We start from the raw sequence: 17,177 nt of genomic DNA on the forward strand, positions 1-17,177 counted from the left end.
ATATAATGAAGTACTAAAATTTACTAAGGCAATTTACATTTGAACTTTTTCAATTTCCTCAACATTTGTTGTACATATCCGAACAATTGTCCTCAGTTTAGCCAAAGAGTTAGGAAAGAAGCCCCTTCGACTCGTTTCTCTCTCTGTCTCAGACTTATGAATGGAAGTGCGTACTATGATATGGCTTTTTACATTTTACATATCCAAATTAGTTTATATATTAAAGTTTATCTGTATTTCAATGTTTTGAGATTATTATAACCTTATGGTGCAGTGTACTGTATAGATACAGATGAATGGCGACAGAAAATTAAGAGGGGCAGTAGTTTACTGGCTTCCAGGTATGTTCACAGTATTTTGTCGTCCGTTATGCGCAAACGTCTGAAGTCACCGCTAGCTGCAAGTATATGTCCATCCAACTGTATCAGCTATGGCAAACATGTTGTGGTGTTGTCATCGTGGATGCTGTAATGCAATTGCATTACGGCGGTTCGCTGCATATAATGCAGAGAAAGTAGAGAATGGGCTAAATTTCTCTGAAAAGATTAGTGATAACCTTTTTAAGGGTTCCCTTTAACATACATGCACCGGAACACAAGTTCATGATTTTAAAATTCTTTTACCAAATTGACAATTACCTGTATAGCATTCTGTGGAAGGGTTTTGACTGTTGAAGCTGGCAAGCCTATTTAGACACTTGCAGCTGGCTGCAAAGGTTTATATTTCAGTGGTAAGGAAACAAATATCCCTATCTTCAATTTTACTGTCTTGCTTAATATTTCTATAAGTCTGTTGATGGGTACTGTATTTCCAAAATAAAATAAACACATTATATGTTCAAAATCTTGATGGAATTGCAAGTTACATAAGGTAACATTTACCATTTGCAAGATTACAGCATTTTAATGTTCATATTCAATGCAAGCAGTGATATTCGCAATATATCGAAATATTCACAAGCAGCTCACTTACAAAGCCATTCTGTCAAATAAGTACAAAGAATTTGTACTTTTCCACTACAGGCTTCATGATCGAGTTGCAGATGTCATGGGCATGACAGTGCAAGCACTATGGTACAGCACAGCATGAGGTCTCCGCCAGATACACTCATCGCCTTCATCACCACATGTCTTCGACAACTTTACTATCAGTGCCATTCGTCGCAAGACCTATGACAAATTTGGTGGTAAGGCAATCTTCACAATCGGCACCCTTACGAAGGAATTGAGGATGGCGAGCAACATCCTGGAAGAAACCTTGGAGATGTTGTGCATACAGCTGTCAAGTGCCGCTGGGAGAAGGAGAACGTTCCGTAGTCGTTGCCACTGGCTCAGTGGAATGATGTTGAGAATTCTTTCCTGTGTTTCGCAGCAAAAAACACTAATGGCCACTACCATGGGGAGATGAATGGCCAATTGTTCCTCCGACAGCTGACATCGCTACCTTTATCATCACTTCCTGAGCCATCAGTCCTGGTAATAGACAATGCGCCATACCATACCATACTAACAGAGGATAGTCACTTTCCCACATTTGCCACTAAAAAACAGGACATAATAAAATGGCCGGAACATCACAGCATATCCTAACACATGCCACATACCCTGAATTGCTGATGATTTGCAAGCAAAACAGGCCAGAGTCACAATACAGGCAGTCCCTGGTTAACAGCAGGGTTCCGTCTCCGGCCGAGCGCCGCTAACCGAAAAACGGTGATACATAGCACCAAAAATCTCACTTAACGATGCCATTAACCGGAGACTGGCACCGAAATCCCCACTTAATGGCGCTGTTAACCAGAGATCAGCGCCAATATCCCCACTTAACGGCACCGTTCACCAGAGATCAGCACTGAAAATCTGGTCAACGACGTCACTAGCCAAGCGCCATAACAACGAAACGCCATTAACCGATGCTGCCGGTAAGCGGGGACTGCCTGTACCTGGTGAATACCACCATCCGCTTGTGGGGGCATGAGGTTTTCGCCTTCCATCCGCTCATCCTGAACTCAACATCATCGACCAGGTATGGGGCCATGTGAAACGATATGCAAGTTCCTCGCTTCGACGTTTCACCTGGGCAGACCTGCATGGGAGATTGGAGGAAGCCAGTCTTGCTGTTACTAAAGAGGTGTGGGAAGGAGCAGTCCAATGGTCTCAAGCTTTTGAGAATAAATACTGGCTGATAGACAACATCCATGATTGCATAGATCCCATCGCTATCAACATCGCCAGCAATGACGAGGATGATCTATTTTTAGATAGTGAATGGGAGTGAATTAAAATACCCTGGGTTTATACATATGTACTGTACATGTATACTGTATATATAATTCATTATGTTTTTTATGTTTCTTCATCATTCTTAATTGTTGTATGTCTATGCTATTTTCATGCTTAAGGTAAACATTGAATTATGCAACAATCTGTAAATTTTCTGTATATGTATATTGCACATTTTTTTGGGCTATATATTTCAATGTATAGTGGTGTTATTAAAAAAATAACTATTATTTCATCCATTTTTCCTCCTTTTCATTTCCACATCAGCAATATCTTATAATCTAAACTTGCCCACTACCACTCCACTCTCATGGTAATAAATAAAATCATACATATATAAAAACATATAAATGCCTATATGAAAGATACTGAATAGGAAATGGTTACTGTTGATAATTCATACCATTAAAAGCCCTATCATAGTACACTCTTCCATTCATAAGTCTGAGACAGAGAGGGAAATGGGTGGGCGGGGCTTCTTTCCTAACTCATTAGCTAAGCTAAAGACAGGTGTTTGGATATCTACAACAAATGTTGAGGAAATTGAGAAAATTTAATCAGTACATTCTGGTACTTCATTATATTGCCCAAAATTACTGGAGGGTCTAAAATATGCTGTGCCAAAATATCTAGAAGATACAGCTGATATATAAAAAGATATTCAAGAAAACCTACGTAACAACGAGCTTGATATGTTTAGTAAGCTTTTAACCAAATACCTGACCCAAGTCCAGGTTTACATGCAATCATTACATATTATATTTTACTACTTTGCTTTTTCTTAAGTAAAAGTAGTGTAACTGATGTGATATACCTGATATATAAATATAATTTTGTTATTTTCCATCTACTTTCTTCTTCTCATATATCTTTTCTTGTTTCCTTCCCAAATAAATGTATATATTTTAGCTAGCCATTACAGTGTCTACCTTACAAAATCAAAGTAAACCCCATAATTTAAGAATAGGGCAATGACAAACATTTAGGCCAAAAGTCATTTATTATAGCACATTGCTTATACATCCTGTAACATCCAGTACCTATATATCTGCTTGAAATCACTTTCACATTCAGTGAACCTACAAGCATGCAACCACTGTAGATTAAAATCCATCATCCTCATCTCCTAAGTCTTCCAAGTCTTCGTCACTGCCTTCTGCCCAGTCATCGTACTCATCATCGGATGGGACATCTTTCGTCTGCTCACCTTCTACTCCCATTCTCAACCTCTTCAGATACTCTACTTCCATTTTATTGAGCCGTTTTTCATCTTCCACATCTGAATCAAGCTCAGCCTTTGCCTTCTTACCCTTTTTATCTGGCTTTTTGCTCTTTTTCGTTGAGGCTTTATCACCAGTACTGACGGAAAGCTTTTTCTTTTTCTCTGCAGGTTCAGCAACATCATTACCATCTGCTCCTACATTCTTCTTCTTCTTACCTGCCTCTCCATCAGCAGCTTTCAAAGATCTTTTATTTTTCTTTTTCACTTTGGATACTGTTTCTTCTGCCAGTTGCTTCTGCAGAGCTTCCTAAAAACAAATGAAATGTATCCTTATTAATCTGAACCTCATATACCAGGAATTCTTGATAACTTTAAAATTATAGAAACAGTTGCTTAAAACTCACAAAACAACTGCAATAATCACATCACAGTATATTGCAGCTGCAATAAGAGGGTAAGGGAAGAGAAAAAAAAAATTAGTTTTATACATTAAGGTTATACTGCTTAAAACTGTTGTTATTGTATATTTCTTTATTAATTTATACTGACAATTTCATCTATATTATAAGGATGACAAAACTGGAAAACAATTAAAAGATCCATTTTATTCTCTGCTGCATGACAACGTTGATAAGTATGCGGTCATGGAGTGATGATGGTCAGTAAACAACATAATTCTGTCATTATGCAAAAAAAAAAAAAAAAAAAAAAACATTCTAGCTATCAAAATGAAATCAATGCTAATATCAAATTATGTCGAATAAATTTTCAGTTACGACCTTCAATCAGTTACTAAGTATTTAAAGAGTAATGCAGTGATGCCTCAGTACTCATTAACTGGTTCATGAAGGAATGATACATGCCGAAAACTACGAGTACCAGACAAATGTTTCCACAAGGTATAATGTAAAATGACCACCCAAGAAAATGCTATTTTATATGGCATTTACAATATAATTATAAACAATTAAAATTAAATTAAACAAATTAACCCTTAAACGCCGAGCCTCTATTTACAAAAGTGTCTGCCGTATGCCGACGGGGTTTGAGAGTTGGCGCCGAAGCGAAAAGAAAGTTTTTTTCAAAAAATCACAGCAAGCTTATTTTTAAGATTAAAGAGTTCATTTTTGGCTCCTTTTTTTCTCACTGCCTGAAGTTTAGTATGCAACCATCAGAAATGAAAAAAAAATATCATTATCATATATAAATATTGGAATATATGAGTGCGAAAAAAAAATTTCATATATAATTGTATACAAATCGCACTGAGAGCAAAACGGTTAAAGCTAATGAGTTATTTTTTTTCATTGTATTGTACACTAAATTGCGATGATTTTGGTATATAACAAATTGTAAAATGATCAAAGCAACACAGAGAAAATATTGTCACAAAATGATGCATGAATGTGTAACGCGCACATAAAAAATTTTTTTTTCAAAAATTCACCAGAAATCAAAATATTGTGCTAGAGACTTATCATTTGTTGCAAAATTAAGGTAAATGATTGAATATTACTAGAATGTAAGAGTTTTAGCTTACAATTGCATTTTTCGACCATTTCGGTCGAGTCAAAGTTGACCGAAGGTTGAAATTTTGGCACATCGTGATTTATATGAAAATATTTCAAAACTGATAAAAGCTACAACCATGAGTTATTTTTTTGTTTTCTACATGAAATTGCGCACATTTTCATATATAAAACTTTATGTAACGGCTAATACAAAACAGTGCAAAAATTACAACAAAGTGACTAAAGAAATTCTGAGATTTTCAGCAGTTAGTGCGCGCAGACGTAAGGAAAAAGTTTTTTCAAAAATTCACCATACATCGAAATATTGTGCTAGAGACTTCTCGTTTGTTGCAAAATGATTGAATATTACTAGAATGTAAGAGTTTTAGCTTACAATTGCATTTTTCGACCATTTCGGTCGAGTCAAAGTTGACTGAAGGTTGAAATTTTGGCACTTATCGTGATTTATATGAAAATATGTCAAAATTGATAAAAGCTACAACCATGAGTTATTTTTTGTTGTATTCTACATGACATTGTGCACATTTTCATATATAAAACTTTATGTAACGGCTAATACAAAACTGTGCAAAAATTACGACAAAGTGACTAAAGAATTTCTGAGATTGTAAGAGCCTGATGCCGTCTCTTCCAAACACGTGTGTTCATGTGTTCGTCGTCCATCAGAGTGGCGAGACGTTTGACGTCTTCACAAACAGAAACATACACACAGTTTGATACAGAAGATTCGTTGGAACATTATGAGTACATGATTAGAATGCTTGCATGGCAATGCAAGTAGTGGTGATTGTACATACATCAAGACAACAATGGTTAGGGAGAAACAGACAGAAATATTGTCTGGTTGAAATCGCGTTCCTTTAGAGAAAGAAAACAAGACGCTCTTGTTGTCTTGTCCACTACGATGGACGACGAACACACATGTGTTTGGAAGAGACGGCGTCAGGCTCTTAAAAGATTTTCAGCAGAGTTAGAGTGGACGTAAGGAAAAAGTTTTTTTCAAAAATTCACCATAAATCAAAATATTGTGCTAGAGACTTCTCGTTTGTTGCAAAATGAAGGTAAATGATTGAATATTACTAGAATGTAAGTGTTTTAGCTTACAATTGCATTTTTCGACCATTTCGGTCGAGTCAAAGTTGACCAAAGGTTGAAAATTTGGCACATATCGTGATTTATATGAAAATAGGTCAAAATTGATAAAAGCTACAACCATGAGTTATTTTTTGTTGTAATCTACATGAAATTGTGCCAGTTGGCGTTAAAGGGTTAATACCGTATAAAGTACAGTAACTATATTCTTCCTTTTGCTTTACACAATTCATGGCCTCGATAACACTACCACCCGCTGCCTATTTTTCATTTATCCAGATCAACAACAATTTTCCTAGTTCCTCGAGAGCTTAAGACCTATGTTTTATTACAGTTTTCACTCCTTTCACAACTTCCACAGCTTTAACTGCTTCTTTGTTTTTTACAATGGTGGAAGTCATATTCTTGGCACAGGGTACTACACAAATAGATCAGCTGAAAATCGTAAGAAAACCTTACTTTTAATCATTTGGGCATCTCGTAAATGATGAAAATGCATATTTATTGAGTTTTTCATAAAAAATAAAATCCAAAGTTTGACTGTTCTTGCCCTTCTGGAGCCATATTTCTTTCGTCGGATCAGCGTCGTCAGCACTGTAACCCCAAACATGCATCGTAACCCGGGAAATAGTTTTTGATGAATATACTTGAAGAGTGTCATGAGCTCAGAATGTCGTAAGCCGAGCCCGGCATAACCCGAGGACTGCCTGTATGTACTGTATAAAAAAAACAAATGTTCATCCCCTCTCTCTATCTCTCTCCATGACGACACACTATTAGCTAGAGGGGTTGGAAGCAGCCAATCACACAGCTTGTAGCTTGATGCTTTGGTATGTACTGTCACTAATATGTAAGTTTTTCTCTCTCTCTCTCTCTCTCTCTCTCTCTCTCTCTCTCTCTCTCTCTCTCTCTCTCTCTCTCTCTCTCTCTCTCTGAGATATGTGAGAATTTTTATGCATATGTGACATGTATCTTTTTTTAATGATAAATAATTGATTTACTAATTTTCAAATATTAATATTAATGTAAAAACAGCAAAATGTCAATCAAATGTTAAAGTGAAATCCCTCAATATCACTGTAATTTGTACTATATAAAAAAAGACGATGTTCACCCCATCTCTTTGAGATGGGGGGTTCCATTACGATGCCGTGTCAAAAGCCGAAAATCACAGTAACCCGAAATACTGTTGAAAATCGTAAGAAAACCTTACTTTTAATTATTTGGGTGTCTTGTAAAAGATGAAAACAGCATATTTATTGAGTTTTTCATAAAAAAAAAAAAAAAAAATTTTTTTGACTCTTCTTGCCCTTCTGGAGCCATATTTCTTTCACTGGCTGAGGAGGTTGAAAGCAGTCAATCACACAGCTTGTAGCTTGATGCTTTGGTATGTCCTGTTGCTTGTCTGTGAGTTATATTTTTGTCTCTTTCTCTCTTGGGAGCAACTTCATTAGTTTTCACATGTAGCTGTGAGCCATATATTTTCAAATGTAATGTTGTAAGATGACTTTGAAATGATATTAAAGTATTTTAGAATAATAGTTTAAGGTACACATTCCTTCTGTTACTTCCAAAGCTTTGCCTTTTAAGCTCATTCTTATCTCTATCCCTGGATATTTCACTTCTCCACACACCACATGCCAATCTTCGACTTATCCTCTCAATCCTTTATAATCGCCCTGTGTCCCACTAAATCTCGGACAGTCTCTTCTCCATTTCATCTCCCAAAGTTTACCTTCAGAGCTGTCCATTTTTAACCAACCACACTTGAAAGTTTTCCTATCAAACCCATCTAAAATTGCTACAATTATGCAATCTACCCACCTGTTCACGCTCTTCTTCTTTATAATCCAGGTTATGACTACAAAAACCACAAAACACACTTACAACCCAAAACTGACAACCTAACCATCATTGAGCTCTCTCTACGCACCACAGTCTTTTCAACACTCCCGCCTGCATTTGTTTACATTTTGCTCCCTCCCGCCATTTGTCATGATCACAACACAAACAGATACTTTTAAACACAAAGAATGCTTTGCTACAAAGATATCTCATAAAATTAAACATGCTTTTCATACATTTCGTAACACCCATACCATTTCACTAATGCACAAAACAAAAATAAAATTACAATGATCAAACTTCTAAAACTAATGTATAATCAACCTACAATAGCGATGGTGGCGCCACCGCAAACTTTGAATCTTTGGTCTGCCATGGTAGGAAGATGTTAGCTATATAATTGCTTGGTAAGTCACTTATATAAAAAAGCTAATTTTACCAAGTTATGCATGTTTTTTCTCATAAATCATTTCATTTTATTTTGTAAAATCATAATTACAGATCACACAATATCATAACAGATAAGAACTAAAATCAGTAACAAATTCTGAGTACATTTGTTGTAAAATATTTACAAGATTTACTGAGATGGGGAGATGCAGTAACTTTTTTTGAGGTATACATTTTTTCTAATATTTCTTTGCAAAATTGCAATTATAGCTGACATACTATCATAAAAGATAAGAACTAAAACCAACAGGAATCCCTGCGTATATTTATGAGCAAATAAATACAAAACGTCTTGGGATAGAGAGGGGCAATACATTCCCCAATCAAGTCTCAAGACATACTGATCTCCCTCTGTCCTGTGCTGAGCTACCACAGTTGCCATAAGTCATTTATGGACCACTGAAGTGCTATGAACATCTTTTCCGGTAAATTCATCCAAATCGTATGGTGCGTAATATTAATTATGAGTTAGCCCATCCATCACTCAAAACCTGTTATAGATACTCATATGATGATGCCCGTCCATTAAGGGTTAAGAATGATGGTCACAGCATAACAAAAATTTACCTACAGAGGTAGATGGGATACAGGAGGGGGTCCTCCTATTTTATCTTCAATTAATTCCTCCTTATCCTCCATGCATTAGCATAAGAAGTACTGTAACAGGGTTATCAGTATTTATGTCTCACATACACAATACACTGAGATATACACATATGAGAACTTACCAAAGCCATGTTCTATTTTCTAAGACTTTCCGCAACTCACAGTAATTTGCGGAATTACTTCACAAACCACCACAATAAGCTGTAGGTCCCGTTGCTAGGTAACCAATTGGTTCTTAGCCACGTAAAATAAGTCTAATCCTTCGGGCCAGCCCTAGGAGAGCTGTTAATCAGCTCAGTGGTCTGGTTAACTTAACTTTCACATTCTGTCTGGAAAACAAGGCTTTGTAGTCCTGGGGGCATTCCCGGCAAGAGATGGGTTTGTATGAGATATCTGGTATTTTTATTAAAAGCTTGATTGTAATTTTATATATAAAAATAAGAGTTGCGTATACATAACCATCAAAACTCCATAATTTGTGATCTTCTCAAGTACCAGACACTCCATTCCTGAATAACAATCAGAGGATCATCTGTTGACTGACTGGCAGTCTCTTTACACCACCAGTTTCAATCAGGTAACAACCTCACTCAGATAAAACATTTAGTAATGGAGAAAACTAGGCACTAATGCAGTATCCGACAGCACTCATTACTCTGTTAAGGAAGAATAATAGTACACCGTAACTTACCAACCATGTGTATGAAAAGCCATGAACAAATAGATATTTTTACTGATAAAATAAAACTTCAAAGTGCAGCTCTTCATAACACGAGTGGAACAGAAACTGAAATAACAAAACTAGCAGGAAATAAAGGGAAAAGAAAAATTAAAGTTAAAATCAGCTATGAGTGTCCAATATAGGACCTTTGTACAGAAAGGAAGACTAGAGGACTGCTGACAGCAAACACACACAGAAAGTGCGACAGCAAAGACACAAAAAGCGAGCCTCTACCTGTAAGGAATCAATCGCATGAACATGTTCCCAGTCAATGGCAAGCAGACACTTCTAATTGTTAGAATTAATGGAATTAAAATGACTGGCTGGCACAAGACAAATTCAATTGCACATACAATTTGGTAAGATTTTCAAGATTAAGCTTAGAGAAACTTGACATTAGCAAGACCAGTCTTACATGTGGAGGTATAAAAAAATTAACACTAGAGAGACTGAAATATGGTCCAAACAAGATGTACTGAAAATGGCAGACTTTCTAAGTTCCTCTTCATCCAACTTTTCATAGCATGATCATATCAGTCTCGGAATACCAAGTGTAAAAGTTCACATAACTAATGACTGTATAAATTCCAGAAAAAGTGACTGAACAGCTTCTGAGAAATTCCTAGGTAAAAGTTTTCTATGAACAAATTCATGTTTCAGTTCTAGTACACTCCCAAAATTTTGTTTCGGGGGTATAATAGGCTTGTTTATTGTAAGGCCACAGAAGAATGATACTAAGACAATATGCTTAAACTAGAAAATACCACTTGTCATCTCCAGCATATGAGAAAATTATTCTAATTATCTTTACACTGCGGCACTAATGCCTAGTGTATAATATTTGTTCATAATTTTCATGTATGGGTAACAATACTGCATTCACACATTCTAGTTGCCTGAATGCTCAAAAATACAATACATTGCACTAAGCATGAAAATAAATTAATTCTACTAACCTCTTTTCTTCTCTGTATCAAGCTCGTTCTCTCTGAATATCTTGCCCTAAATTTAACAGTGTTATCTGGATAGACACTGAATATGTCTCCATATGCCGATGTGACCTCATCAGAAATCACCTGTTTCTTTGATAATGGCTTAGGCTCGATACTTTGGATATCATTTGGAGATCCTGAAAAATGAAAAAATACCTGGTACATATCTTGTTTTTATATGAAAAGAAATAATTTCTACATATACTTACCAAATACAAATATAATCAAATTATATAATGTGAGCCTTCCACAAAGCAAAAACATGACTTCTTTTAAAATTATACTTTTTCGTTATTCCTTTAAACTACTTAATAATTAATAAGAAATCAATAAATATAGCAATGCTGTGCTAGTACAGTGCTCATAGAATTACATTCCAACTAAAACAGGTTGAATCAAATCTGCATATGACAAGTGCCAACTTGAAATCCAATAAATATAATTGCATATAACATCGTCATATAAACTCATGTTACCAATAATACATGATATATTTTATATATAGAGTTCCAAAACACAATGCAAGTGCATTTTAAAACCTTCCTAACCTATACTTTTTTCACCTGCCCTGTGCCTGTGAATCAAGAGCTTTAATCCACGTGGTCTGGTCAAACTTTTTAACAGCAATAGTAATTAACCTTCTGTGCTTTTTCCCTAAAATGGAACTTGGCTTTGTGCTTCCTTTTGTTTTGGAAAACTGTCCATATTTTCATTTTTTTATTATAATTACACTCATCAATGATATAACAATAACTACTGTACTGTCACAATTATACTTTATAACTTTTTTACTTAATTATTATTATTAACACTGTTCCTTAATTACAAAAATGACATTTTTATAAAATAGTTTTATATATACCTATCATATAATTACATAGCTATCAGTTTCTACTTTACAAGGCAGCTCAAAATTTAAAAATTGTGGCAGCGCTCTTTTGTTTTGGGTGTAAGTAGCTTGCCCTGCCCACTTTCAGGGAAGAATAGGTACAACAAAGCTAAAGAGCTCAATGCATTTATGACCTATGTCCATGAGAGGGAAGAGGGCAGAGCTCCAATCATGTAATTATTTGGTAAGTATATATAAAACTTTTTTATTATAAAAATGTTATTTTTTATATAAGTAACTCACCAATTAATTAAATAGCTGAATCCCAAACTGAAGGGAGGTGGGAAACATAGACATATACTAATCACAAAAACTCAGAGATGGAGATGAATTTGAAATAGAAAATTATCTAGCATCATGAAATGTTTGTTGTAACCTTACCTGGTGAGGGAGCTACAGCAGGTAGACACTGCCTCTGGTCGGAGCTCGCCTCGACCTGTAGTGGCATGTGGGGGCTTTGCAACATAGAAGTATATCGCAGGTTGCCAAAGTTTACAATACAATAAAAACATACATATATATATACGTGTGCCATTGCCCTGGACCTGCCCTGCAGGTTAATGCATCATGAAAGCAGAACCCAGAGAAGATGGTGTCACTGGAGAGAAGAAAGACAGGTAACATACTACAAAGATTCTTAAAAGAGCCGAATAATACGTAGTCAGTTGTTCCTCATCCAAGGGTTCCTCCTCCGAAGAAACGGGTGACATAGGAGGGTCCAGAAAGTCCTGTGACACTGAAGCTCACTTCTGAAGGAGGCTCAAAAGGTTGTCCAACTGACGTTGAATAGGTGCCAAAGACAGGTCCTCAATAACAGGAGAAATCGCACCTGTCATGCTAGATAATGGTTGTCCTACCTGGGGCACCGAACACTTGACAGCAGGTGGACACGTTTCAACGGAAACACTCACAGAAACGGGACTCTTAGAGACTGAAGGCTCACATACTCAATGATCGGACACTGGGCGCTCATACAATGGGCACTTGGACACTGGACGCCCAAATAATGGACGCTCGGACAATGGGCGCTCGGAAACTGAACACTAATACATTTGGTGCTCGGACTCTGGGCACTCAGACACTGGACACTCATATGCAGGACTGTCGTACACTGGGCACTTGGACACTGGACGCTCAGATATCGGCGTTCGGTGGACAATGAAGGAACATGAGGAGCTTGACTAGGAGACTCCCAAAAACTACAAGAGGGGAGCAGACTGTGAGCCCTCTCCATAGCTCGCTTACGGACAGGAGGCAAGGCAACTTCCACCGAGGAGCCAGGCCTTTTCAACGGCCTCAACACACTAGAATAGTGCCACCTGCGCTTTTTGGCCCCATTAGAGTCTGAGTCGCTTGACAGCAAAGTATGCACATCCAAGCGGACACCTTTCCAGTGGCGGCCCACCAAGTCACACAACAGGCTTGGTTGAGGAAGCGACTACCTGTGGGCAGCCCCCACAGACCTCCCTTGGACTGCCAGTTTGCTTCCTCCCAGGTGAGCAAGGGGAGTTTAGCAGGGACCTTAGTCTAGGAGTGTTGGTGGGACGAGTAGCCACACCCTCTACTAACACTGCACTAGACACTGCACTTGCACCAACACCAACACTGTCAAATCTGTCCATCAGGACTCTAACTGAATTCCCAATCTGGGAACCAGTATTAACCAACAGGTCAAACTTCTGATCTACACGCGCTTCTAGGCTGGCAATGGCATTGGGATCGGAGTAACTGGAAAAGTCGGAGGACTGGAGATAGGAGAAAAGGTAGTCAAAGGTGTTGAAGGGACAGCAACATCTGCTTTTGGAGATTTATCCTGACTAGTGGAAGCTCTAGCTTCAGCCCTAGCGGTTGCCTTCCTCAGTCTGTCATGCTGAAGTTTTTCCAAACGAGAACTCAAAATCTTCCACTTTTCTTTATCCCAGTCTTTACATTCCTCACAATTAAGGTCTGGTGAGCAAACTTGCTCTCTACAAGCACAACAAATGGTGTGACTGTCATATTTAGCTGACGCGAGTCTGGTCCTGCAGCCTTTACTGCAGTACCTAACACCCGACAAGCTATACTGACCAGCAGAAACGAATTGAGCTCTTTAGCTGTGTTGTACCTATATTCTTCCCCGAAAGTGGGCGGGGCAAGCTACCTACACCCAAAACAAAAGAGCTACCGCGATTTTTAATTTTGAGCTGCCACGTAAAGTAGAAACTAATAGCTATGTAATTATTTGGTAATTTTGGTAAGTTACTTATATAAAACTACAATATCTAGTTGATGCACTGGCTCCTGTATGTTACGGTAGCCAGAGAGATTGCTTTCAGAATTTACTGCATTAAATTCCATGCCCTAACCATTTTTGTATGATTTTTATACCTATAAAAATTCTATAAGAGAGAGATTCCCCAAAAAATATAAAGGACAATACTTACTTAATTTAGCATAGAAGGGCACCGACTTGGATCTCTCAGTCTTCAAGTACAAGGCTTGAATATTTTTCCATCCTCCTGGGAACTGCTTCAACATTTTCTGAACAGCTTCCTGAATGTTTTCAATGATCATTTTGTTGCTCTGACTCAAACGGCCAATCTGAGGAAAATCCATACATCTCTAATAATGGTGAACATAGCTTACTTTAGAAAAAAGGTACAAAAACCTTACATAAATGAATGAATCCCAATTAAGAGAGAAAATTCATCAAATGATTCTTAAAAATCCCTTATTGCAGCTCAACTAACTTTTTTGGTAAAACTAGTTTCAAAAGATAAGTAACAAACACATTTCTAGAGCTGATTCTACACATCTTCCCCTAGTTCCGTAATGATCCAAAAACAACTAAGTCTGTCTACCTATCATCTGATGAGAATCTTGCTTACACTCAGGCATTTATAATGCGATTACTTATGAAAAGATACAAGAAACAGAGAGGTATTTTTCATTCAGACTCTTTATTATGTATCTATGAAAGGTTTACAAACTGCAGGCCTGAGCATAGTAGTCTAAATAAGGTGTATATATGGTTGTTCCTCTCTAACAGATATAGTAGCTTGCCGATGTAACAGATTTATAAAATTGAAATGATGATTTAAATAAAGGTTGTTTTCCTTGCTATATCCAATTACAATATATTGCAAGTATTTTATCATAATATTGGTACTATATTACAGAATATAAACATTATCATCATATGCCATTTGCATTTGAAATTGTTTTACATTCTCAAAATTTTGGCTAACTGAGTACTAACGACATCTTCATTGTCATTAGTTGCTAGAAGAAATATAACCCAGATACTTTTTCTTGTAAATTAACTGTGTTGGGTTTAAAATGTGCACATTACACGCAGTCCCCGGTTATCAGCAGGGGGTTCTGTTCCAGCAGCATGACGATAAGCAAAAATTGCCGATAACCAAGAATTGGCGATTTTTGGGGCTTTTTCTGTGATTTTTGGTTATCAGCACCTGTTAGGTAGCACCTGTTAGGTATGTATCAGCACTAATACACGATTATCGGCCCCAATAAGCAGAAATTTGCGCATATCGGCGCCAAAAATTACCGATTTTCGTTGCTAGATGAGCGCCAAAAAACCGGACTGCCAATAACCAGGGACTCTGTAATATTCTTAACCGAACACCAGAGGTTCTTGGATAGACCCTAATCTTTTCTGCCCTATTCAGATAGTAACTAAGAGCTCTAACTGGACAGAGTTCTTTCTCTTCTTCTTCATAGCCGAGAACATCCATTAAATTCTTAATGGTAAAGGAACAAGGCAAGGGCTGGGATGGATCCTCGTTCTTGATCAAAAAGCCTAGGGTGAAGGAGCACACTGCATCTCCTTGGGAAAAACCTACACTTTTATCAATGGCTTGAATTTCACTAATACATTTAGCCATGGCTAACACAAAGAGGAAGAGTGTCTTGCAAGTGAGATTCGTACGGGAAGCAGAATGAAGAGGTTCAAAGGCTGGACCAGTCAGCCATTTCAGGACAATATCCAGATTCCAGGAGACCATATTGTCCTTTTTCTGCTTCGTCGTCTCGAAGGAGTTAAGCAGGTCCTTAATATCTGAATTCGACGAAAGATCCAGGTCTCTATGTTTAAATACTGAGTTAAGCATAGCTCAATACCCCTTAACCCTCAATGGGCAGGAATCCTCATATGAGTAACTATAACAGGTTTTGAGTGATGGACAGGATGACTAATATGAATATTAATATAATGCGCCATTCGGTTTGGATAAATTTAGCAGGAAAGATGTTCACAGCACTTCAATGGTTCATGAATGACTAATGACAAGTATATAGCTCATCCAACTCTCAAAGGACTTTCTTCGAGGAAGAGGAAAGAACTAACTTGGGGAGGCAAGCACTGTTAGAAGTTTGTTTCCTCATAAGGAAGGTAGAAGCAGGCAAATCTGGAGAAGCAGGCTAGAAAAAATCTAGAAAGTTGGCTGAGAAGAACTTCAGCAAACTGGAATAAGCTGAAGAAAGGGCAGTGTCTTGCTCAGCTTCTTCCTCACCAGACGAAATAGGCAACAAAGAAGTGTCCTTGCTCTTGGAAACTGAAGATTTCTTCTTCAAGAACCCCATAAGATCCTCAAGCTGACATCGGAGTGGGGCTAAAAAGGAGTCTTCCTGAGTCAAAGCACGTGGAAGAGGAGAAGTTTGTACCAAGCGCTCCGTCTGCTGGTGCTGAAGGGGTTGGCGTGGCAGACTGAGGCGCCGAAAATGGCAAGTGCCAAGATGGAGTCAGGCATTTGAAAAAGAGAGTCTGTTGAAAAGGTGATGGGCGCTTACAAGGAAGGTCTGAGTACTTTGGCACCAAAAATGGGCGCTCAAGAACCCAAAGAGACCTCGGACTGTCCCAAGAACACTGGTGGGGACACACTGAAAAGACAGGTGGAGGCGGAGCAGAGAAGCTGCAGGAGAGCTGAGGGATAACATTTGTCTCCTTATACCTCTTGACGGGAGGAGAACTGTCCGCTACAGTGTAATGCCCTTCAGAGGCTGAGAGGCGACAAGTTGGTGCCGCTGGAACTTCCTGTCAGGAGTAGAGCCATCCGAGTCTGACAACAGACGATCTGCACTAACCGCGATGCCTTTCCAGTGGCACTCTGTCATAGCCTGGGAACAAGCAACTGGCTCGACAGAGGGGGTGACTATCCATGGGCAAAACCCACCAGCCTCCCTTGGACCACCAGTATGTCTTCTCCCCGGTGCGGGGGAGCAGGAGAGGGACCTTCGTCTAGGAGTGCTAGTGGGACGAGCAGCCACCTTCTCAACATCCACAACAGTCACTTTGCACTGCACTTGCATGAAAACTGGTAGATTTCTCCACAAAAGCTCTAAAAGAAACACCCAACTCCATAACTGTGTTGGCTAAAAACTCAAATTTCTGGTCAAACCTAGATTTGAGGCTGGTGATGGCGTCAAGATCGGAAGCACAGGAACCTGGTAAAGGAATATGAGGTAGAGAAGTAGGAGGGCTGAGGATGGGAGACATGGCATGGATCTGAGAAGAAACAGGGCTATCTTCTACCACAGATGGAGAACGA

The 17,177-nt window shown here is 38.1% G+C and overlaps 1 protein-coding gene across 3 annotated transcripts in view; it reads right to left on the bottom strand.

Annotated features, from left to right (window-relative positions):
• Nucleotides 1-3,263: 3,263 nt before the first annotated feature.
• LOC136825703 (ribosomal L1 domain-containing protein 1-like) overlaps nucleotides 3,264-17,177 on the bottom strand; it is a 170,950-nt gene continuing 157,036 nt past the window's right edge. For all 3 annotated transcript variants that reach the window (XM_067082450.1, XM_067082448.1, XM_067082451.1), the window contains 3 exons: nucleotides 14,055-14,211; nucleotides 10,707-10,879; nucleotides 3,264-3,811 (listed from right to left, as the gene is read on the bottom strand). In XM_067082450.1, the coding sequence (XP_066938551.1) occupies nucleotides 3,386-3,811; nucleotides 10,707-10,879; nucleotides 14,055-14,211 (756 nt within the window). In that variant the 3' untranslated portion in view covers nucleotides 3,264-3,385. The remainder of the gene's footprint in view (nucleotides 3,812-10,706; nucleotides 10,880-14,054; nucleotides 14,212-17,177) is intronic.

Source organism: Macrobrachium rosenbergii, chromosome 39, assembly GCF_040412425.1.
Source record: "Macrobrachium rosenbergii isolate ZJJX-2024 chromosome 39, ASM4041242v1, whole genome shotgun sequence".
Lineage (NCBI taxonomy): Eukaryota > Metazoa > Arthropoda > Malacostraca > Decapoda > Palaemonidae > Macrobrachium > Macrobrachium rosenbergii.